This window comes from Leptopilina boulardi, unplaced genomic scaffold (assembly GCF_019393585.1).
Source record: "Leptopilina boulardi isolate dan_hultmark-lab unplaced genomic scaffold, ZJU_Lbou_2.1 LbouV2_278, whole genome shotgun sequence".
Lineage (NCBI taxonomy): Eukaryota > Metazoa > Arthropoda > Insecta > Hymenoptera > Figitidae > Leptopilina > Leptopilina boulardi.
The window spans coordinates 4,046,984-4,071,739 of NW_026137838.1; the positions used below are offsets into that span (position 1 = coordinate 4,046,984).

General features: G+C 25.5%; 3 protein-coding genes across 6 annotated transcripts; 1 reads left to right on the forward strand and 2 right to left on the reverse strand.

The window, feature by feature from the left end:
- Positions 1-213: 213 nt before the first annotated feature.
- On the reverse strand, positions 214-24,467 carry LOC127281967 (uncharacterized). Of its 4 annotated transcripts, none has more exons than XR_007843121.1 (7): positions 24,304-24,467; positions 23,939-24,148; positions 23,200-23,283; positions 22,821-23,042; positions 21,500-21,580; positions 7,799-7,890; positions 214-398 (listed from the first exon to the last, which is right to left on the reverse strand). XR_007843121.1 is itself a non-coding variant. In XM_051305994.1 (6 exons), exons 3-6 carry the CDS (start codon positions 22,821-22,823, stop codon positions 254-256), a joined length of 321 nt encoding a protein of 106 aa, XP_051161951.1. In that variant the 5' UTR covers positions 22,824-23,042; positions 23,200-23,283; positions 23,939-24,174; the 3' UTR covers positions 214-253. The 4 variants fall into 4 exon arrangements, 2 of the variants coding, with proteins under 2 accessions (XP_051161951.1, XP_051161952.1); XR_007843122.1 differs by having other exon boundaries at positions 22,821-23,080; XM_051305994.1 differs by lacking the exon at positions 24,304-24,467 and having other exon boundaries at positions 23,939-24,174.
- LOC127281965 (uncharacterized) lies at positions 9,407-10,559 on the reverse strand. Its single transcript, XM_051305992.1, has 2 exons — positions 10,418-10,559; positions 9,407-10,143 (listed from the first exon to the last, which is right to left on the reverse strand). The coding sequence occupies exons 1-2, from the start codon at positions 10,517-10,519 to the stop codon at positions 9,604-9,606; spliced, it is 642 nt and encodes a 213-aa protein (XP_051161949.1). The 5' UTR covers positions 10,520-10,559; the 3' UTR covers positions 9,407-9,603.
- LOC127281966 (uncharacterized) lies at positions 13,780-14,962 on the forward strand. Its single transcript, XM_051305993.1, has 2 exons — positions 13,780-13,950; positions 14,333-14,962. The coding sequence occupies exons 1-2, from the start codon at positions 13,846-13,848 to the stop codon at positions 14,837-14,839; spliced, it is 612 nt and encodes a 203-aa protein (XP_051161950.1). The 5' UTR covers positions 13,780-13,845; the 3' UTR covers positions 14,840-14,962.
- Positions 24,468-24,756: the final 289 nt, after the last annotated feature.

The window sequence follows — 24,756 nt, forward strand, 5'->3', positions numbered from 1 at the left end:
GTATATATATATAATATTTAACAACTAATAAACAACACATTTTGTAAGGTTTCAAATTTGGAAGTTCAAAATGCATGGTACGCACTGACTCCCTAGACCTCGGAGTAAGATGTTGTAATGTCAAAAAATACAACTAAATTTTTTGTAATAAAATTTTTCCAAATAAATTAAAATATTTACCTTAATGAATGAATTTTCAGCTTCCAGGAGATTCTTTCAAACTAAATAGCCCTCGGAGATCCCTACTTTCAAATTAAATTTCCATTTGGAGAATGTGAAAAATAACCGTCAAAATAGACCGAGATCTAAAAAGTCTGAAAGTGAAGAATTCGATGTCCTTTTTTACTTTTGCCCTTGTCTTTGAAGTACGTGACACCACAAGCCATCCAGGATAGAATCTGCAAAAAAGAAAAATTAAATTACAGTCAGCGCTGTACTAACATGTAGTTAAATCTTAAACCGGTCGGTAATATAGAAATCTATAAAAAATTTCATTTCCAAATTTGACAGAAGCAACTGTGGCATTGAGACTAAATCTAAAATAATCGATTAACAAAAAAAATTTTGAAATTATGAGAACTTTGTCACGTTCAATAAATCAAAGGCAGATTTTTCTATTGATTTTGCAATTGTATGCTTTTAGATTATTAAAATCGTAGAAATAAATTTTTGATTTTGGTATTAAAATCAAAAACAAAAAGAAGAGTTTGATTATACGATTTTCTTAATCCAAAAGCACTTCCAAAAATCCACAGTTAAATTTGAAATATTTTAACTTTTGGTTTAATTTTTTTCAGGCTGAAAAAAAAAATTCGATTTTTGTTGTAACAGAAATGGGCGTAAGTGCAATTAGGTTAATAAAATCAAAGTAGCCCAAGACGCTGCGAGCGGACACGTTTCGTAATGAGTGGTTGGGTTCACTTGTAGAAGAGACTCGAGTGCCAGTATTAGCAGAGGTTAACCTCAAAGTTCCGCACTGAATGCTCTTTCCCAGGGAGCCCGTCTTTACAACAAAGGGAACAGTAGTATACCTTAATTTCCTTCGAGAACCTACCCTTCCCCCCTCAACCAAAAAGAAATTTAATTTCACTTGAAAGACTTCTGTTAACTTTTAGTTTTACAAATATTTGTTGTCCCTGGTAGTACAATTTTTTTTTACATACGGTCACCTCTTTCTCTTTCATCAAAAATGCTTTCATAATCGTTTCTTTCAATTGGGAGGATATTTTTCCTTTTTTGTTTTTTTTTTGAAAGAGTAGTTGTAATAAACCTCTGACATTAATAAACAATGAAGAGACTTGTATTTTTCCTGTTACTTTGGCTTCTAAATAACGTGAGGAGGAAAAAAAAAGTAAAAGCAACCAAGGGCTGAGAGGGCAATAAAATCCCCTCTTTATATATATGAACCTTCATAGAAGAGTTTCCGCTCGTAGATGAGAGAGAAGGAGTGAGAGGGAAAGAGCGAGAGAGAGAGAGAGATAAGAAATTAAATATTAATTTCACAGTGAAAAGCGACGGGTTCCCATTGCCTATGCCAACGTAAAATCCGCGTATCTTGCTAACATTGGCGCCGAATCGAAAAAAAAAATTGAATTTTACATTAACTGTTCAGGAAAAAAAAACTGGATCCCATCTCTACGCTCTAGTTTTTTTATTCGTATTTGAATTATTTCCATAAAAAAATCGCTGTTTAATTAACCTTATATTACCATTATTATCATTATTATCATAATTATTACCATTATCATTATTATCATTACTATCATCAATAAGAGAATATTCTTCAAAAATTTTAAAAATTATATTTTTTTTGAATTGTAAATTTTTTTTCAAAAAATGCTACTGAAGAATAGAGAGTAGTCTCATAACAATGAATTCAATATTGTATTCTAAACTTTTATAACTTTTAACTCAATGTCGATAATATCAGGACAGTCATATATGATTGATGTGATGCATTTAGAATGAAGAATATAAAAAAAAATCTATTTCCGGGCATTGATAGTTAATAGTTTTTTTTTTTTATTTTTTTATTTTTTTCAAAGCCGTTACGAGTGATGCATGTCTCTTCTGTTGTCCATTTCCAATTGTGTGTATATATATACGCAACATTCATTTATACACGCCCAAAGATCGAAACTTTATAAAACTAACATTTGTTGCTGCCATGCCAAATACCATAAGATCTATGTGCCAACATAAACACTTGTTTTCTTTTCTATTTGTCGTATTTTTTTTTTATCCAAATGATGTACTTTTATGTAAATGTACATTTTTTATCATTACATTTACAGTTTATATAAATATAATATAAAAATTTTTGGAATGTCTGACTAGAATTTACTTTTACTACTGATTACAAATTGGAACTGTTTTGGCTGACTGAAACTTACTGTTACTACTTGTTAAATTTTCTAAAACTTTTAACTTTTTTGCCTGATTAAACTGACTTTTACCACTGAAAATAAATTTACAAGAATGACTGTTTTAATTTTTAATTCTTGTAAATTTATTTTCAGTGGTAAAAGTCAGTTTAATCAGGCAAAAAAGTTGAAAGTTTTAGAAAATTTAACAAGTAGTAACAGTAAGTTTCAGTCAGACAGAACAGTTCCAATTTGTAGTCAGTAGTAAAAGTAAATTCTAGTCAGACATTTCAAAATTTTTAAATTTGCTATGAGTAGTAAAATTCAGCTACGGTTACACTTTCCTAATTTCTTATAAGTAGTAAAAGTCATCTATGGTCAGATTTTCCAATTTTTTCAAAATTTAGTCAGTAGTAAAAGTCAGCAGTGGTCAGACATTACAAATTTTTAAAATTCTATGAGTAGTAAAAGTCAGATATGGTCAGACTTTCCAAATTTCCAAAATTTAATAAGTAGTACAATTCAGTTATAGTCAGACTTTTCAGTAATTGTAATTCTTGTATTAGTAGTAAAAGTCCGTGTCAGTTAGACAAAACAGTTCATAGATCTAATAAATTTGATATCAGTAGTAAGTATTACCCCACTTGGAAAGATTCCCCGGAAAGTGCCCCCTGGAGGTTCTATCAGAATTCCGACGGAATTACGCCGGAATTTTCTACATTATTCCGTCGGAATTCCATCGGAGTTCCAAAGAATTTCCGATGGGATTTTGACGAAATTCTGATGGAATTCCGATGGAATTCCGATTAATTTTTTTTTCAAAATTTGTAGAGTCCTAATTCCGTTGGAATTCCGCCAGAATTCCGTCGGAACTCCCTCTGAATCCCATCGGAAATCCTTTGGGACTCCGATGGAATTCCGAAGGAATTATTGGAAGTTCCGGCGGAATTCTGATAGAACCTCCAAGGGGCACTTTGCGGGGAATCTTTCCAAGTGGGACATTTTGTCACAAAAAACTTATTTTTGTAATTTTTATTCCAGTAGTAAAAGTCAGTACTAGTCGGACAAAAATTTATAAATTTTCTGAAAAAAATTGCACTAGTACTAAAAGGTACATTTTAGTAAGACAAAACAGTTCCACTATAGTTTCAGTAATAAAAGTCAATTAAAATCAGCCTTTCCTGGATATTAAATATAAGTAGTAAAAGTCAGTTTTAGTCAGACGATTAAAATTTTAAATTTACCCTCAGTAGTATAGTTCAATTTTAGTCAGACTAATAAATTATCTTGTAAATTTGGTCCTACTAGAAGTAAAAAAAAATTTTTACGTCAGCCAATAATTTCCCAATGGCTTTTAAATTTTCTCCAAGTAGTATAAATAATTTGCAGTCAGACCGTAATTCATGTACTTTTGCACCTAATTAATAACAACAGATTATTATTTTCTCTTCCCTACCAAAAATTATCGAGAATTTACAATTAATATTGTACATTTAGTAGTCAATTTTTAATATGAAAATTTTCAAGTTGACAAATGAAATTACTCATTAAATTCAATATTGAATATATTATGTGAAAAGATTGAAAAAATTAATTAAATCTAAAATTTTTAGCGCGCACAAGTGCTAAATCATTAATTTGCATTTACATATTTAGATATTCCATTATGTGCACTTAAACACAGGATGGTTGAATAAATCTTGCATTAAAAAGGGGTTTCGCTTTGAGAAATTCGATCTGGCGTTTGTAAACTGTCGGCTTAAAACTCGTTGTCTATGACTGCATGCATATTCCCTCTGTGTGTCAGACTGTTAGTCTGACAGCTGTCTATAGATTTTACAATTTACTCTATATATATATATATATATATATATATATATATATATATATATATATATAATAATTACTTTTTAAATTTACATCAAAAAGTGACACGGAAATAAATTTATGTAACAAAATAAAATAGTAAATTCAAATTAAAACAAAACAAATTTTACTTAATTTCTAAAATTTAATTTAATTTAAAATTTCAATAATTATAAAAATTTAATCGGTATTTTATAAACATATTTAAAATTGGATTAAAATTATAATTTAAAAATACGATAAAAATTGTGAGATATTATTTTCAAAAAGCATAGGGAAGAGAGGGGAATATGTGAGAAGCACTATTTAAAGATAACGTTGCGTTTATAGTATACTTGTTCCGCCATATGGGGCTCGTTGAATGATAAGAAATGCCTTTAGTCTCGCGTGTCGCATTATTTTACGTTCTATTTTGAATATTTATAAGGTTTGTCCGTCAGTCGTGAATTTCCATTCTAGAGTCGCGAGAGACTGTCAGAGTAGATTGGTCAAAAAGAAATATAAACTGATCCAACAGAAATATTAACCCCTTCTTTGCTCTCCTATATTATATATATATATATATACCTACGAAAGAAAAACCAAGAAAAATTCCTCTTCACATGCAAAAAATAACAGACTCTCGTCCATTTGAATATTCAATTCTTTTACTTTTTGAGTACATTTAAAATTTTTAATGACAAAGTGAATGTAATGAAAGTTAAATGATAAAATTCATTAATTTTGCAAAAAATAGTTTACTTTTTTATATTTCTCACTATGATAAATAACTTTAAAAAGAAAAATTGATTTTTTAAAAATTTATTTGAAATTTTAACATTTAAATTATGTCATAATAAAAAAATATGTTATCATCAAAATATAATAATGATTGATCAATTTTTTGAAAAATAAAAAAGTATTTTTCAGAAAAATATTTTTGTTAATTTTTATTTTATATCAAAAAGTTGATTTTGTATCTATATATAGAAAAAAAAATTTCCTTTACTCATATATCCAACTCCTTGTATTATTTTCTTTGAAAACATTCACCTCTATCAAGAAGTTATCCATCGCCTTAACACAACTGTATATGTACGTGACCACTCGAGATTTTATTTTCAAACGAATGATACTCCAAACTCTTCGATATAGAAGGACTTTATATTCTCGATTCTCATTGTTTGTATAACGCGATATTTTTTTCAAAATTGTTGATAATAATATTGTTTAAATAATAATATTTTGTTGTTCAAGCTATTTTTGTTAGAAAATTTCAGTTAGAATTTAAATATTTTGTCTAATGTTTAGGTTTCAGTAATAAAAGTCAAATTCAGTTAGACGTGTAATTTTTTTTTTAAAGTTTGGTATAAGTAGTAAAAGTCACTCTTTGTCAGACTTTTAAATTTTTATATTTTAGTCACAGTAGTAAAAGTAAATTCCAGTCAGACATTTTTTAAAAAATTTCAAATTTTGTGTAAGTAGTAAAAGCCAAATTGTCAGGCTTTCAAAATTTTTTATATTTTAGTCTCAGTAGTAAAAGTAAATTTAAATCAGACTATAATTTTTTTTTGTATTAGTAGGAAAAGTCAATCCTAGTCAGACTTTCTAAATTTTTTTTTTTGGCTCAGTAGTAAAAGTAAATTCCAGTCAGACTTTTAACTATTTTTTTTGTTTAAGTAGCAAAATTCAGTAAGCAAATAATTTTATTTTAAAATTTTCAACATTTTTTGGTATAAGTAGTAAAAGTCAGTCTTAGTCAGACTTTAAAAATTTTATATTATAGTCTCAGTAGTAAAAGTAAATTTCAGTCAGATATTTTTTAAAAAAGTAGTAAATTAAATCAGACTCTAATTTTTTTTGTATTAGTAGGAAAAGTCAATCCTAGTCAGACTTTCTTTTTTTTTGGCTCAGTAGTAAAAGTAAATTTAAATCAGACTCTAATTTTTTTTTTGTATTAGTAGGAAAAGTCAATCCTAGTCAGACTTTCTAAATTTTTTTTTTGGCTCAGTAGTAAAAGTAAATTTAAATCAGACTCTAATTTTTTTTTGTATTAGTAGGAAAAGTCAATCCTAGTCAGACTTTCTAAATTTTTTTTTTGGCTCAGTAGTAAAATGAAATTCCAGTCAGACTTTTAACTATTTTTTTTGTTTAAGTAGCAAAATTCAGTCGTAGTAAGCAAATAATTTTATTTTAAAATTTTCAACATTTTTTGGTATAAGTAGTAAAAGTCAGTCATAGTCAGACAAAATATTTCAATCCCCATACTAAAAAAAAACAGTCTTAAAAGAAGAAATCAAAATTATTTCCTCCATTGAAATAATTTTATTTATGATCCTGTTATTTCATCGAATTGACACTGCAATTGTGCCATTTTGATTAATGAGAATAATAATTATGACATGAAGGAAAAAAAGGGATATTTCATAATGGCAAATGATCATAATAATGATAACAATAATAATAATAATTTTAAAACCCATATTGCTTTTTATCGCACATTATTTTCTTCTGTACTCTCTCTCTCTATATATATATATATATCTATGAGGGCTGAATCAGGGATCATTCGTTAAAATTATTCACGGTCACGATATCAACGGTTATGGAAAGGGAACGTGCGGATGCCGACCCATTCTACTCACTTCTAAAGCCCTGCAGGGTGCAACTTTGTGTGCGAAGTGATTAAATTCCGTATGGAAACTCGTGATGCAGTAAGGGGTGTTTTGCCTATATGGTGTTTGTTACCCCTTACATAACAGTAGCATACCATCCAATTTCCAACACTAAAGAAGCAATAATCTCTTCAAATCAAAAATTACAAATATTAACATAAATTTTTGTTTCCCAATGGACCCTGTTTTTTTTTTTGAAATAAAATTGTTCAACTAAAATCGCTAACTTTGTAAAATATTTTCTCAAAATTAATTTGAGAAATTAATGAAAAAAATAGAAACTAAATTTTAGATGAATACTCTAAATAGGATTTAATGTATAGTAGATGCTTTTGGTTGAGAGATACAAGCGTGACGTTGCATATATAGGCTTCGTTGCAACAATGTAATCTCTCAAAGCTCTCTTGGTTTGTGAATGGATCCACCTGCCCGCTCTGTTATTGCCCATATATGTGAGTTCACGGGGCATAGTTCGTCAATTACTCGACAACCCGGATTTAATGCATAACCTAAAGCATTTTGACATGACAATACATTGTGACTTTATGTCCTTCTCATTCAAAAAAAAAATAATCTCCAATAAATAACTTAAAAGAAAATAACTAAACTAAAAATTTCCCCAAAAAAATTGATTCACAAATGAATTTTTTAAGCTTACAACATTTTATAGAAACAAAATCGTTAGGAAAAATAAAAATTATGTAATCAATCTTATAGGCCAATTTTGGAATATGAAATCAAGAGATGATGAGAATAGGGAGATCGTCATCTAGAGTTGCATTTTGAATAATTCAAACACTACTGGTCAACTAATTGTGTTTATGCAAATTTTCTGAATGAAAGGGATTCAATGTTGATTTCCCAAGGATGCACATATGCGTTAATAAGAATAAAAATTGAAAAAATTCAACTCACATTAATATGAAAAATCCTGTGAATCCTCTCCCTTTTTTATATTCGTCCTTATCTTTAAAGTACATGACACCAAAAGCCATCGAGGATAGAATCTGCAAAAAGAAAAATTAATTATCATTTTATTATTTATTTATTTTCTACTTAAACATAAAAAATATATGATGCATTTTTATAACGATATAGATAAATATTTAGATTATATTTCAATGTGAAATAATTTATTAAAAACAATGGAAAAAAATCTATTTTCCTAATTCTCACGTTCAAAATTTTAAAGCATATGCAAGTAACCCTTTCTGTTTTATATATAATATGGACAAGCAAGATCCCTTGCGATTAAAGCCAAACATCACCTCGGTGGGATTATCTAAATTGCTTCGCGAAATGAATTAACGCCTCTCTCTCTCTCTCTCTCTCTTGGTTCTAATGATATCCTTTTTCCTTCCTAACTTAATTCAAGTTCAGTGTAAAGGATCAATCAAGAAATAAACAATTTAATTAATTTTAGTTAATACATTTTATAAATGTAAACAAATTTTATAAAATTAAAATTAATTACACTCAGAAATGGTATATTTGTCTCCGAGCCTATTAACTCATTTATTTGATGCAAATATATTTTATTTCATTGAAATAAAAAATTTATTTGAGCCAAAGAAAAATTTATTTCTGACAAATAAAATTTTTATTTACGCCTAATAAATAAGTTAGTAGGCTCTGAGACAAATATACGTTTATTTAATTCAAATATATTTTATTTGGTTCAAATAAATCATTTCTCTGGGTGTAAATTTAATATTTAATGTTAAATTGTTTTGTCCACTCCTACTGTAATCAAAATAAATTTCTAAAAAGAATAAAAAATATTGTTCGTTACAGTTAGAATGAAAAAAAACATTTAATTCAAATAATCAGTTATTTGACTATATTAAATAAATATTTATTTGAATGGAATATACACTCAGAGAAATGGTATATTTGTCTCCGAACCTACTAATTCATTTATTTGTTGCAAATATATTTTATTTCATTGAAATAAAAAATTTATTTGAGCCAAAGAAAAATTTATTTCTGACAAATAAAATTTTTATTTACGCCTAATAAATAAGTTAGTAGGCTCTGAGACAAATATACGTTTATTTAACTCAAATATATTTTATTTGGTTCAAATAAATCATTTCTCTGCGTGTAGTTATTATATATTTGAGCCAATTAAATATGTATAACCTGTTATATAAAATATTACTTGTTTCAAATACAAAAATTATTCGTTCAATTACAGTTTATTTAATTCAAATAAATATTATTTGGTTCACGTAAATATTAATTTAAAAGTCAAAGAACCAATTATTTGAATCAAATTAATTTTTTTTTGTATAATATAGAAATTTTTAGCTGTCTTAAAAAAATCCTCACAGTTGACAAAATAAAAATTGATATTTATAGTAGTATTTCAAGAATAATTTTTGGAAAATAATTTCAATATTATAAAAGTAAATTTTAAAGTATTGAAAAAATAATTTTCCTTTTAAATTTTTTAAATAATAATAATGTTTGCATAAATTTTTAAAGAAATGCTTTGTATCTTCTTTAAATAAAAATTCAATATAAGATAATAAAAAATTATTTATTAACATATAATCAGAATACAGTGGAACTTTTTTATTAGCACTATCACAGTTTTTATTATTATATAATAATAATAATAATAATAATTATTATTATTATTATTATTATTCAAAATACAGTGGCAAATTTTTCTTAGCACTGTCAAGAGTTTTAATTGTTATTATTTTTTATTATTATTACAAAAACTCTTTAGCTACTTCATAGGCTTTTTGACCGAATTCGACTACGACTTCAACAGCTTTTAAAATTTTCAAAGATTTTAGAAATTTCTTCGATTTTTTTTCACGCTTTTCCAACAATTCAATTTCTTTAGTTTTTAAAATTTCCAGCATACACTGTCGTAATTCGGATGTTTCGGTTTTTTCATTTGAAACACATTTATTGTGTACATCTTCATCTACTTCAATTAGTGGTTTTGCCTCCTCATCTGTTAAATTTAATTCAGAAATCTTTGACGTCAATTCATCTAATTTCTCAATAACAGCTAGAAGAAGTTTTCTTCTTCTCTCACTGTACAATTGAAAAGGAGTTTTAGCTAATACACCAATAAGTTCTGGTAGTTTAACTTTATTTTTTGGAATATTCTTTATAAATTCGATAAGATCTTCTTTTGGTATAGGATTATTTAGATTTAATTCAGCCTCTGATACGGCATCACGTTTAACAATTAAGTGTTGGGAAGGTAGTTCGGCTATCTCCTTTAAAAATTGTTCTAACTGAAAATTTCATTTTATTATAAATAAAATGTTTAGTATTATTTTAGATAATAATATAATTGTGACAATTAAAGAATTTTTGATGCTAGTTGAAAATTTCAATGTGTAATTTTTGATAATATTAATTGTGACGAAAGAATTTTTCATTGAATAAACATTTTATAATATATAAAAAATTAGTTTATGGAAAATAATTTTTAAATAATAGTATAATTATTAATTAATTGTTAACTATTGATTAACAATTTAAAAAAGATTATTTTTTCAAATTTACCTTATCCTCCTCAGAATTATCATCTATGCTTTTTGATAAACAGAAAATATTTAATTGTATCAAAACGAAAAGAAACAGAAAAACTTTTTTAAGGCTTTTCATTTTGAATACAGATATGTTGAAATAGGTTGAGATAGGTTGAAATTATTTCAAAAAAGTGTAACATTAAAACCAAAAATAGTGGAATTTATACAATTTTTTTCTTAAAATTTCCATAATTATCGTAATAAACAATTTGATTAGTATATTAATTACTCTGTCTATTAATTTCCTGTATTTAATTAAACAACTAAATATAAATTAAACATGTAAATTTACATACATATTTTATTCTAATGACATCTTTTATATACAATAACCAAATATTTGTTTTTCCGGAAAAAATTCAAAAAAAAAATTTTTTATCAATTTCTAAACATTGAAAATTGCTGATGCAATACCATGGAATATTTCTTAAATCCCGTGTATAAAATGAAAACTCGTTCTAGCTTGGTCCTATCTATTTTGCCCTACTATTAACTAGGTCCAAATTTGGCATTCTAACTTGGTCCAACAATGGTTTGTGAGGCGATTTTAGCCTGGTCCTAACTTGGGTGCCTAGTTAAAACCAGTTTTAATAATAAATAATAAATAATTCAAAAAATTAATTTTAATTGTTAATACTAACTTTCTAGAAGGAATATCCTGTAAATTTTAAATTAAACTCTGAGAGTTGAATTAAAATTTGAATCCTACGGGTAACGAACCTAATTATATATTTTTATTTGATTTGTCTATATAAATTGTCACTATATTTTTTTAATTCTATTTTACAAAAATTCTTGAAATCATCCAGAACTTTCACTGTAAGTGTTTTATGTTGTCAAATAATGGATTTAAAACATTATATTGCATTGTTTAATTGTTTAAACAATTTATTGTTATTTATATTTACTTTTTTTATAGTGCACCTAGAAAGATGCAGCTTTTTTCTAATTTTACAATAGGAAAAAATACTGCATTTTTCTAGGAAAATTATTATGAAAAATGTTAATAAATAGAAACAATTATTTGTTTAAAGAATTTAACATAATTGTTTTTGCAAATTTAATTCTATATTATATTTTATTTATAACCTTTAAATTAATAACTACTAAAAGAAGGTAACAAATTTATAAAATTGTGCTACTGGGAGTCGATTATGTAATTTGATTTGACTTTGACGTCAAAGTCAAATTGAAATAAAAAATTAAATTTGAATGCTACGTTAAATTGAAATAAAAAATTAAATTTTAATTTAACGTCTAAGTTAAATAAAACAATGAATTTGTTGAATTAAATTTGACATTGACGTTAAAATGAATTTGATTTTGACGTCAAATCAAATTACATAATCGACACCCTGCCTATGTGTATTTAAAAAAAAATATAAATTATGAACAATAAATTGTTTAAACAAATAAAAATTCAACAAAATATTTTTGAAATATATTATTTGGCAATATATATATATATATATATATATATATATATATATATATATATATATATATATAACAATTAAATAAATTAACAAATATAACTATGGAAAAATGTCATTAAATTTTTATTGCAAATTAATAAATAATTAAAACCATATAAATAATTATCAATTAATTAAATAAGTATTATTTGAGAATATTTTACAAATGCTAAATTCAATCACTTTTTTTCATAAAAAAATTTTCTAACACTTAACTAGATGTTCTAGCTAAGTCCAAGTTAGGATCAGTCTAGAATATATAAACAGGGGCTGCCAAGGTAGGACCAATGTTGAGCTAACAATCATTTTAGGCATACGTTGGTGATTTCTACACGGGATCCAAAAACAATTTTAAATCCAAAAAATAAAAATCAGGGATTTTTTTTAATATCTCTTTAAAAAAATGTAATTTTAATGTTTACTGTTTTTTTTCCCCTGCAAGTTCGTTTTTAAAGAGCGACATGAACTTTCAGGAACATTAAGTACATTTCATTGAGAAAGACAAATGTGACGTTCTATATAGTCTATATGAACTTCACTGCGCGGCTATTCCAGTGAGTAATAATTAATTTTCAACGTCCTTTCGTGTATTATTCTTTGCCTGTCCGTAGCATGCTCTGAATCAGAGAGAAAGAGAAAGAGATAGGGGGTGGTTGTAACAAAAATGCGATAAAAGTGAAAAATCACAGTCCTACACCGCGAATTATAAATGACTCTTTGGTCATAAAGTGGCGCCAGTGACGAGTCGGGCCTCGAGAAAGGTCGGTGGGGGTACACATCTCTCCGGGTAATGGAATACCCGTAAAAATCTCTCTGATAGAAAAAAAAAAACAAATAGTATAAAAGTCTGCAATGCCGAGAGAGAGAGAGAGAGCTTCTGTAAATTATACTGTCATCCAATGCAATTCAATTCGATACCAATTTTTATCAGGATACTATAATAACTTGTAAAAAAAAAATACTATTATTCTATAAAAAAAATAGAATTTATCACTTGTTTCTATTTTAGCAAATTTTTATTGGAAGAGAATTTTCATTTCATGGAAATTTTATATATTTTTTTTTAATATAAAAAATTAAGTTTTTTATTTAACAATTTAAAAATTTATTTTCCGCCTATATTTCTAAGTATATAAAACAATTGAACAAGAAAATGACATTGAATTGAAAAAAAATTAATTATTTCATTATTTAATAATTATAATTAACAATTAATATTGTTTATTGAAAACAATGCATGCTTAGCATTCAAATTCAACGTCTCATTACACGTAATTATTATTTATAATAAATAATATTTTTATTAAAAATTGTTAATTATTATTATTATTAATTAACGTCATTCGAATATAACATGTGGGTAAATTAACTTTAATTTATATTTAGTAAATATTTAACTTCAAACGAGAAATATGTTTAAAACTATTACAAAGAATAAGTAATTTTAAATAAAATTCTAAATAAATATAAACGTGACGTAAATTAGTATAGACACACCTCTTAACTGCGATGATAAAGATTTGATGGTCAAAATCTTCGTCATCAGTAGTTAAGGGATTAAACTATTGTCTTGAAATATGTTTTAAACTAGTAGAGAGAATAAATAATTTTAAATAAAATTTTAAATAAATATAAACGTGACGTAAATTAGTATAGACACTATTTAAACTATTGTTCCAACTATTGTCTTTTTATGACGTACGTAATGTTCTAACATTGACACAGTTAAAATATTACGTGTGCGTATAAATTAATAAAAATTTAAAAAGTAGAAATAATATGCTAAACAAATTATTTATTAAGATACTTACGTAAATTATTTTAAGAGAAAACTATATAAATCACAGTATTTTGCGTTTTAATATTACAATTTTTTTTTAAATAGTTTCAAACTACCTAAACCTATTTTAACATAACTATATTAAAAATGAAAAGCCTAAGAGAACTTTTGCTGTTTCTTTTCATTCTGATACAATTAAATACTTTCTGTTTATCAAGAAGCACAAATAATCAAAATTCTGAGGAGGAAAAGGTAAATTTTAAAAAAATAAACCCTTCTAACTTTTTTTTATCAACGTTAATCAATAAATAATAATTAACAATTAATTTATAATTTTATGACAAATTTCTATTTCACTGATTTTTTATCCAATAAAATTTTATCAATTAATTTTTTTTTTTAACTGAATTTTCATTTATTGGAATTATTATTTAATAATTACTTTTTCATCAACTAATTTTTTAAATATTATAAAAGTTTTACTCAATTTAAAATTCTTTCGTTACAATTAATATTTATCAAAAATTACACATTGAAATTTTCAACTAGCATAGAAAATTCTTTAATTGTCACAATTATATAATTATCTAAATTTTATCACACATTTATTTTCATAATAAAATAATATTTTCAGCTAGACCAATTTTTGAAGGGGATAGTCGAACTACCTTCTCATCATTATAATGTGAAACGTGCTGCCAAATCATATCCAATTAATTCTTTATATAAAGTAGATTTGTCTAAATCTCTATCAGATCTTGCTGGTGTATTAGCTGAAACTCCTTATCAATTGTCCAGTGAGAGAAGAAGAAAACGTCTTCTAGTTATTATGGAGAATTTAGATGAATTGGAGTCAAAGTTTTATCAATTACATTTTTTGACAGATGAGGAAATACCACTAATTGAAGTAGATGAAGCTGCTTATAATTTTTGTATTTCAACAAAAAAACCTAAAACATTCAAACTACGGAAGTGTATGTTGAAAATTTTAAAAATTAAAAGAAATAAATTGTTAGAATTGTATAAAAAAAATTCGAAGAAATACGAAGACTCATTGAATATGTTGAATAAAGTGGAAAGTGGAGTCTATTACGCTAAAAACGTATTTGACGTATTTAAACCGTATTTTAAATTATTTTAAAAGAAAAAATAAAAAAAAAATAATAATAATAATATTAATAATAATGTAAACTTTTGAAAGTGTTAATAAGAATTTGTCACTGAATTTTGATTATATATTAATAAATTATATTTTATCATCTTATATTGATTTTTTATTTAAAAAAAAAAAAACAAAGAAGAAAGAAATTATACAAACATTACACGGAAAATATATTCACCTGGAACAGCGATAAGTTTCACTGGAACAGCGATATATATTCACGTGAAAGTTTTAGCTATTCTAAAGAAACATATCGCTTTTCCAGATAAAGATTTTTTCCGTGTACTATTAATAAATAAAAAAAAAAAAAAAAAAAAAAAAAAAAAAAAAAAAAAAAATTAAAAGAAAAATTATTATTTCAATCTTTTAAAATTTACTTTTATACACTGAAAATAAAAAAATTATTTGATTCAACTACTCGATTACTTGACTATTATCAAATAAATAATTTTTTTGTAACAAATAAATAATTATTTATATAAATAAATAATTTTATAAAATAAATAATTATTTGTATCAAATAATTATTATTTGAATCAATTAAATGGTATTTATTTCAAATACAGAAATTATTGGTTCAAATACAATTTATTTAATTTAATTAAAAATTATTTGGTTCAAGTAAATATTTATTTGATAATAATCACTCAAGTAATTGAGTATTTATATCAAATAAATTGTTTTTGCAGTGTAATATTAAAATTATTCCCCACTGAAAGATAATAATAATAATACAAAAACCGTTGCCAAGTTAAAGTATGAACTTTTTATGTTCATAAAATGAAGACTTTGCTTCACCATGGAGATTTTTTGTGATCAATTTATGATAACTTATTTAGTATTATAATAATTTTAAAATGGTGGTAAGTTATATTTTTGGAGAGATAGATTTTTAACATCAATAAGTTTGTAATATTTTACAATAAAAGGTTCAATAATAGATCAATTGTGTCGTTTTTAAAAAATTCTCCAAGTTATTTATAATATTTTTAAAGATACATAAAGATTTTTTAATAAATAATGCAAGAAAGGTAAATTTTAAAAAATTTTCAATTTGAAAAAATAACTCTGGATAAAATATCACTAGGATATTCACTAAAATAGGTCAAAAAGATGCATCTTAAAAAAACTCTACAAAATTAAAGAAAAATATTTATAGGTGTCCTAACATTTTTTTTTAAATTATGGGCAAAACACGATTTAAAAAAAAAATTTTTAATTCAAAAAAAATAATAGTTAATTTTTATTAATATGGCTCAAAGTACTCTCATTATTTGTCCGCCAGTGAGACCTACAATTTAAAAAAAAAATTTATCCCTTTAGCTCTTATAGTATTCGAGATATTTAAGAAAATGAATTTTTGGATTCCTGAGGTCAAAAAACATAAAAATACATCAAAAAATCGAGTTCGAAAAATTTCGGTATTACAATGCTTCCTCCATGAGGAAGAAAAATTGAATAGAATTAAAAATATTAAAAAAAATAAAGTTCAAAATAAATTGACTTCTAGTGAACGAATTTTCCCTCAATATATATATATATATATATATAGTATATATGTATAAACGAAATGCAGTTGGTTGTTCTGCTGGTTTTACAAGTCACAAGAGACTCACGCATTTCACTTTAAGTACGATTCACAATATGGCTATCGAGAACTATACAGTATGTAAGTACACATAAGAACATTTATAGATACACAAAAGGGTACAGGAAAGGCTCCTGGCATCAGTTGTAAAGTTGCCATCGCAGAAAGCTTTTTTGTATTTGAAGGGTTACAGTAAAGAAGCGGGGACGAAAGAGCAATGCATTATGCAACAACTGTTTGAAGTTCTCTTTTTACCGCTAAAAACTTGGAAGAAACAAAAGAAATCGCTACATATCAAAAAAAATGGCTATTTCTATTTCATGAATGAACGATTTTTTATTTATATTTTATTTCCTATAAAAATTAGAATTATATAATATAAATTCTATAATAGGAAATAAAATAATAAAATTTTTTATAAAAATGAAAATTTTTTTAAACTTGTAAAATTACATTTAGCGAATAAAATAAACATTTTACTTAAGTTTTATATATGCAAAATAAAGTATACATAAGAATCCTTTTAAAATGAAATAATGTAAGGCATTAAGAGAGTCTCATGAGAGACACACCTTGGTCCCAAACCTTCCTTCTCTTCTTTCACTTAAAATATCGCTGTAATTATGCCGTACATCATAAATGTTATTATGAAACTAGGGAAGCAGAATTAGAAGGATTACAAGGCTTTTTCCCGGGTAGATTTTGTTTCTTTTAGCATATAATGCTATACTAAAGATAATTTATCCTATTTAGAAAATCTAATTTTTAAAAATTAGCCTCAAAATTTCTTTTATTAAAAATTTTTTTTCTATAATTTCTAAAGAAACAGAAAAGACCCAAAAAGAACTGAGAAAGAAATAATCATTTTCAAGATCACGTTTCTCCTAAAGAGGATATCGATTCGCTAGTGCACTTAGGGCACTTATTAGCTGGGAGAGTACAATGTTTTCCTTCGTTCTTATATATGTCTAAAGTAAAGAAGCGAAAAAAGAAAAAAAAAGGGAAAAAAAAATAGAAGAAAGGGTGTAAGGTGAGGGTCACGTATAATCTAATTTGCCGACACTTGTAGGCGCCAATGTACACCTCTGACCCTGTCAGTCCTTATATACATACATGTACACCCTGACTATCTTCTCCAAAGTGCTCGAAGCGTTGGAAAGCATGTATGCGCACATGCCTGAGACAGAGAGCAAGCACTCACAACGAAATACACATTAGTTCAAAAGTCACTTCCCTCAGAATGCGTCATATTTTATTTTAAATCCAACCACAGCTTTAACAATTAAAAAAAAATCACTTGTACAACATTTTATTCTCATGTTTATATAACATTGCCTACTTATGTGTGATTAAATGCCGCCTAACAATGAATTAAATATGAAATAAATTCTTTGCAAATTTTTCATGAATAAAATACCGAGGATATATTTTTTTTTTATTTGTACAGAAAACAAAAAAAAATTAATAAAAAAATAGAAAAATATTGATAAATAAAGTATAAAAATACCTGCTCTCTAAATCTGAATTAGTAAAAATGTTTACTAATTTAAATTAATGACTCACTTTTTGCTTTAGAATTAGTAAAATTTTACTAATTATTAGTAAAATTTTACTCACTTTTTGCTTTAGAATTAGTTAAATTTTACTAATAATTAGTAAAATTTTACTCACTTTTTGCTTTAGAATTAGTTAAATTTTACTAATAATTAGTAAAATTTTACTAATTCAGAAGCAAAAAGTGAGTCACTAATTCAAATTAGTAGACATTTTTACTAATTCAGATTTAGAGAGTGCAATTATCGAAAATAAAAAATTATTTTTTTGCAACACTGTACATTTGATTCTATAGGTAAAGGTAAATTTCTTTACCGACACTTGATATTCAAAACATTCAAATCTTTAAAGGAAAAAATTATTATTTTATTTATTGTATTATTGTGATTATATTTATTTTTATATTATTTCCTTTTTTAGAAATAGAAATTTTTAATTAGTAAATTAGTCGGTAAAGAAGTTTACTTTTACCTACAGAATTACCTGTACAGTGTTGCACTGACACACCCAGAGAAAAGATTTCTTTGATTTAAAGAAACCATTATTTTAACGGTTTTTCTTTCATTAAAAATAAAATTTTCTTTGGAAACAAAAAAAGCTTCTTAGTTTCATAAAAAATTTGTTAGATTCAAAAAAATTTTCTTTGAATAAAAGAAATTTTTGCATTAAATTAAAGAAATTCTAATCTTGCTAAAGTGAAAAAAAATTTATTTGATTCAAATAATCGGTTACTTTATTATCAAATAAATATTTATTTGTATCAAATAATTATTATTTTACAGTCAATTAAATGGTATTTGTTTGAAATACAAAAATTATTGGTTCAAATAAAATTTATTTAATTCAAATAAAAATTATTTAGTTCAAATAAATATTTACTTGATAATAATCAAGTAATCAAGTATTTGAATCAAAAAAAAATTTTTTTTCAGTGTATTAGGATCAAAGTAAAAATTAATATGAATTAAATAAAAAAATTGATGAAGATAATTTTTTTTTTAATTCAAAGATAATTTGTTTGAAACAAATAAATTTTCTTTGTATCAAAGAAAAATTTTTCAACGTTTATTTCATTAAATCAAAAAAATCTTTCTTCTCGATGCAAAGTGGTATTTCACAAAACTCGTTGCTTTTGTCAATTACAGATACTTTAATACTTTATTTATCGATATTCATCTATTATTAATTTTTTAAGTTTTCTGCAACATAACCTAAAACTAAAAAATTTAGTAATAATAATAATGATTAATAATAAAAATAAAATAAATAATAAAATTTTAGTAATAATAATTATTAATAATTATTTTATTATAATAATTATTAATTATTATTTTATTATAATAATTATTAATTATTATTAATAATTAACCATAATTTTCCATAGAACTAAAAATGAATGTGAATTATATAAGTGCGAGAAAAACAACTAGGTCCTGAGGTAAAATCCCAAAAAAAAAAACCTGGATTATTATGAAAAATGTATGCAGACACAATTTTGGAATATTAACAACCTTTATTGTAATAATGGGTTTTTTTTTTAAAAAACACCCCAAGGCTGATGATTATACCCTAACATGAAATTTTACTTTCCAACAATTACTTAACGAGCCTCAAAACCACATCGTGTTTATCCGGCCGTGGCTACCGCATTCTTATGAAAAGCTATATATGCACCATAAGCGTTGGCGTGTATATAAAAGCGGTAGAAAAAAAAAAAATTCATCCTAAATAGGGAAAGTTCATCCTATGAAGCATTATTTCACTCGACCTCATCTACACACGTTCATACTCGATCATTGTGACAACTGGGCACAATTTATTATCATCCAACCAACAATGAACCGTTATTAAAATAAAAATTTAATTTAAAATATTTCCTATTTGCAAAAATATAATTATATAACTTCTTTTAATTGTTCAAAAAAAAGGGCGGGGGATTTAAATCACACTTTTAATAAGTTTTGTTTTCTATATGGTTCATGGAAATAGAGAAAAGTTATTCGCAAGCGAGTCACGAGTGGTGACATAATGGTGTAACTGTCGCGTTCATCATTAGTCACTGGTGCATGCGTACTCACGTATTCTGTTAGAATTTAATTAGCGCTCCTTTGCTATTCTACTGTTGAGCCCATGGTACGCTCTTCTCCTCTCGTAATTTATTCATTTTAATTTGTATCATCTTACATCATTCTCGCAAAAAAAGGAGGGAGAGAGTCGAATATCTCTCTAAAGTGCACGTCAATAAAAAAAACCCACCCTTCTATAGAAACATGATGACGAATTTTTTATTTTCTAGACACTAAAAAAAGGAATTAAAAGGGAAAATTAAAAAATTGCAATTATTCAATTTTCACAAGTATCGAATGCAATTTATCTAATGCATTTTCCATTTGAAGAAGACTGGAACCCCTAAATGTAACCCTTCGGATACCTCGTGTTATGGGCTTCCCAAGGACTTGTGTTTCAAGGGGTTGGAGAGATGACTTTCCTTCTTTGTGTGTCCTTGGGGAGCACTATAACCCTCGCCCATCGCAAATGTATTGAATATAAAAGTACCTAAGTAGATAGTTCTTAGAATAACATACAGTACGTTACGAGTGTGTCTATAGAAAATACATATGTAGAGGGGGGAGGGAGGGGGTATTGGAAGATCAAGTTTTTTTTTTTCGACGCAGGGAACGGGATTTACACGCTCTGAACTTTCGCATGTAAACGAATAATAACCACGAATTACGAGAATGGATGTGCCAAAAAATATCCTCTATTTGGATTTTCTCGACCCTTAATATATATTTCTTTTTTTTTCAATATAGGGAAACATGGCTTTGGGTTTTACTATTTTATTACGAGATTTGTAAAAATCCAAACCATAATATAATAACTTTTTCTATTTCATACTTTTTTATCCCCTAATTCCAATTTTTTTTTTTTCAAATTGGAAAATAGAAATTAGAAACGGAAAAAATAAAATGATATTAATCAAATGATTATATGTATATCTAAATTGTAGGAATATTTAGAGGAAATAGATGTAAAATGTGAGTTTATGGATATGCTCGTTGGATCTGTAAATTATTGTCGCCTTTTACGATCTCTCTCTATATACGGTTTCTGTGCCACAGTATATTGATAAGTGTCATCTGTTACTCCGAGGGGTTTATGGCAATTTGAAACATTAATTGCAGATTAAACAGAGGAGAGCCGCTATTGTGGAGTAATTATTCTGCATAATCTCCGTCTGACCACTCAGAGAGATCCTAAACGTTTCTATATGGGGATTTGTCCATCACGGAGAAATGAATTATAGTGTATTCTCGTTTGGTTTTTTAAAAAAAAAAAATATTTCGTAATAACAATTAAATTAATTGAATAATTAAAAGTTTTAAAAAAAACCAAAACTGTTGATTGCATATTAAAGAGAAAGAAAAGAGAAATTTCTCTTTAATTTAACAATATTTAAATAAAGAGTAATAAAAAATTAGAAATAATTGACTCACTTTGAACAGCGCTCGGCTATACTCGATCTGTTTCACCTCCTGCTCCGAAACACTCTCTCTGTTCTTCCGAGAAAATTGTACCTACAAAAAAAAGAATTTTTTAACTAAGAACACTTTCGGTTATTTGAATAAGAATCTAAATATATTATGAGCAATCTTAATTTGTTAATAGAAAAATAATAGTTAAACCTTGAAATTATTTATTTATTCTATTTTATAGGCAAATAGAATATTTTTTTCCAAATAAAAGAAGATTTAAAAGAAGTACAAAAATTGTACCTGAATATTAAAAAAAAAATGTTAAATAAGAATAATTTCTGTTTTTAGAATAAAAACAATCTGAATTTGTTAAAAGAACAATAATTGTTTATTTTTTATTTATTTATTGAAAATAAAATATAACTAGAAATTATTTACTTATTTATTCAAGAAATAAATATTAGAATTTTTTTTTTAAATAAAAGGACGCAATTAAAAAAAATACAAAAATACCTGCACATTATCAGAAAAAAAATAATTTTAATTATAATACTTTTCGGTTTTTATAATAATATTAATAATATTGTAAATAACATTAATAATAATCTAAATATATTATGAGCAATCTTAATTTGTTAATAGAAAAATAAAAGTAAAACTAGAAATTATTTATTTATTCTATTTTATAGACAAATATTAGAATAATTTTTTCCAAATAAAAGGAGATTTAAAAGAAGTACAAAAATTGTACCTGAATATTAAAAAAAAAATGTTAAATAAGAATAATTTCTGTTTTTAGAATAATAAAAATCTAAATTTGTTAAAAGAACAATAATTGTTTATTTTTTATTTATTTATTGAAAATAAAATATAACTAGAAATTATTTACTTATTTATTCAAGAAATAAATATTAGAATTTTTTTTTTTTAATAAAAGGACGCAATTAAAAAAAAATACAAAAATACCTGCACATTATCAGAAAAAAAAAATAATTTTAATTATAATAATTTTCGATTTTTATAATAATATTAATAATATTGTAAATAACATTAATAATAATCTAAATATATTAGGGGTAATTTAATTTTTTTTAACACTTAAAGGACCATTTTTTACCAAATTAAAGAAAGTAATTAAAAAAAAATATATATTTTACGATTGCATTGCTAATGATAGAAAAATTCACAATTATTATTAATATTTGATAAAATAATTATTTAAAGTAAAAGAAAAAGATCAGAATAGTTATAGATTAAAAATAATTGTTAATATACACCAATAATTATTATATAAGAAACGTAAATACTATAAAAAAAAGTATCGATAATTTTGCAAACTTACCATAACCTCAATAGTCTGAAATCCATTGCATCCATCAATTAATTTGCATTTTATACACGATCACTGCTTTACGTTGTCGATTTTCATAAAAATAATTTGAGAATAAAGCACGTTGCTCAAAACTTCTTGTATTGAATCCTCAAGTTGAGGTCATTGACCCTCGAAAATGTAAACATCCCCCTTGTTTGGAGATACAAATAATTTGCGTTGTGTCAATGATTGCTGTAAAGTGTAATTTATTTAGTTAAATTCTCGAAATACTAATGAAAAGAATAATATCACCAACTCAAATTCATTATATTAATCTAAAATAGATAATTCACCAAATTTTACACACAGATATATGCAGACAAAGAATGACAATGAAATTGCAACTCACCTTTTTTTCACGATTAAACGCAATGTAGCTGCAAATCGGATGCCACTTCCTTCACAGATATTCACTGATGTTTTGCAATCTTTGCTAAATATAAATAACATATTTTATAATCAATTTTTCTACTTTATGTAACATTTTTGTTAGGAGTAACGTGAAACTTCTTTTCGCGCTTTTATTCTCTAATGGTGAATTTACAGTACATGAAATGGAGGGAAAATACCAGGGTTGGGTGCGTAGAGCATTGTGCGCAGAAGTCGAACGTCTGGAATGTGACACTACCCAATGACCCATACCTGTCATTTCCCCCTCGAATTAGCGCCAAACAAGTTTTCTTGGCGCCAAATAAAAATTTATTTATTTACTACCAACATAAAAAAATAAAAATGTTTTCTAAATGTGAGAACATTATAAAAAAAAAATTTTTGTGTGAAAACTTTCGATTTTTAAAATAATAATAATTATATTAATAATTAATAATAGTAATAATAAAACTTAAATATAATCTAAATATATAAGAAATTAATTTTTTAATACTGAAAATAACATTTTTTTACCATATAAAAGAACGTAATTAAAAGAAATAAAAAAAATTTCACGATTCCATTTAGAATTATAAAAAAAATTCCTTATTATAAATTATATATTTTAAATAATTGTTAGTACACTTCAAAAATTATTAAATATAAGAAACGTAAATATTAATTATATTAAGAAAAGTGTCAGTAATTTGCAAACTTACCATAACCTCGAAATTCTGGAATCCATCCGTCAATTAATTTGCATTTTATACACGATCACTGCCTTATGTTGTCGATTTTCACATAATTCGAGAATAAAGCACGTTGCTCGGAACTTCTTATATTGAATTCTCAAGTTGAGGTCATTGACCCTCGAAAATGTAAACATCCCCCTTGTTTAACAGATAATTTGCGTTGTTTCATTGCGATTACTGAAAAGCGTAATTTGTTTAGTTAAATTCTCGAAATACTAAAGAAAAGAATAATATCACAAACAAATATCATTAGATTAATAAAAAATCAATAATTCACAAAATTATATATATATAGATATACATGCACGAACGAGAATGTAATTGTAACTCACCTATTTCCACAATTAAACGCAATGTAGTTATAAATCGGATGCCACTTCCTTTGGAGATATTCGCTGATGCTTTTTAATCTTTGCTTCATATTAATAACACATTTTATAATCAATTTTTCTACTTTATAAAGCATCTGTGAGTAACGTGAACTTCCGTTCGCGCTTTTAATCTATTATGGTGAATGTACAGTACACAAAATGGAGGGTGAATACCAGGGTTGGGTGCGTAAAACACTGTGCGCAGAAGTCGAACGTCCGGAATGTGACACTTCCTTATGACTCATCCCTGGCATTTCCCCCTCAAAATCACTACTGTAAATCGAGCCTTATACCAAATTGGCGCCAAACAAGTGATCTTAGCGCCAAAAGAGCAATTGTCACCGTTAGAAATATTTACTGCAAAAAGAAGGAAAAAGAAATATTTTCTAAGTGAGTGCAAATGAAATATCTTTC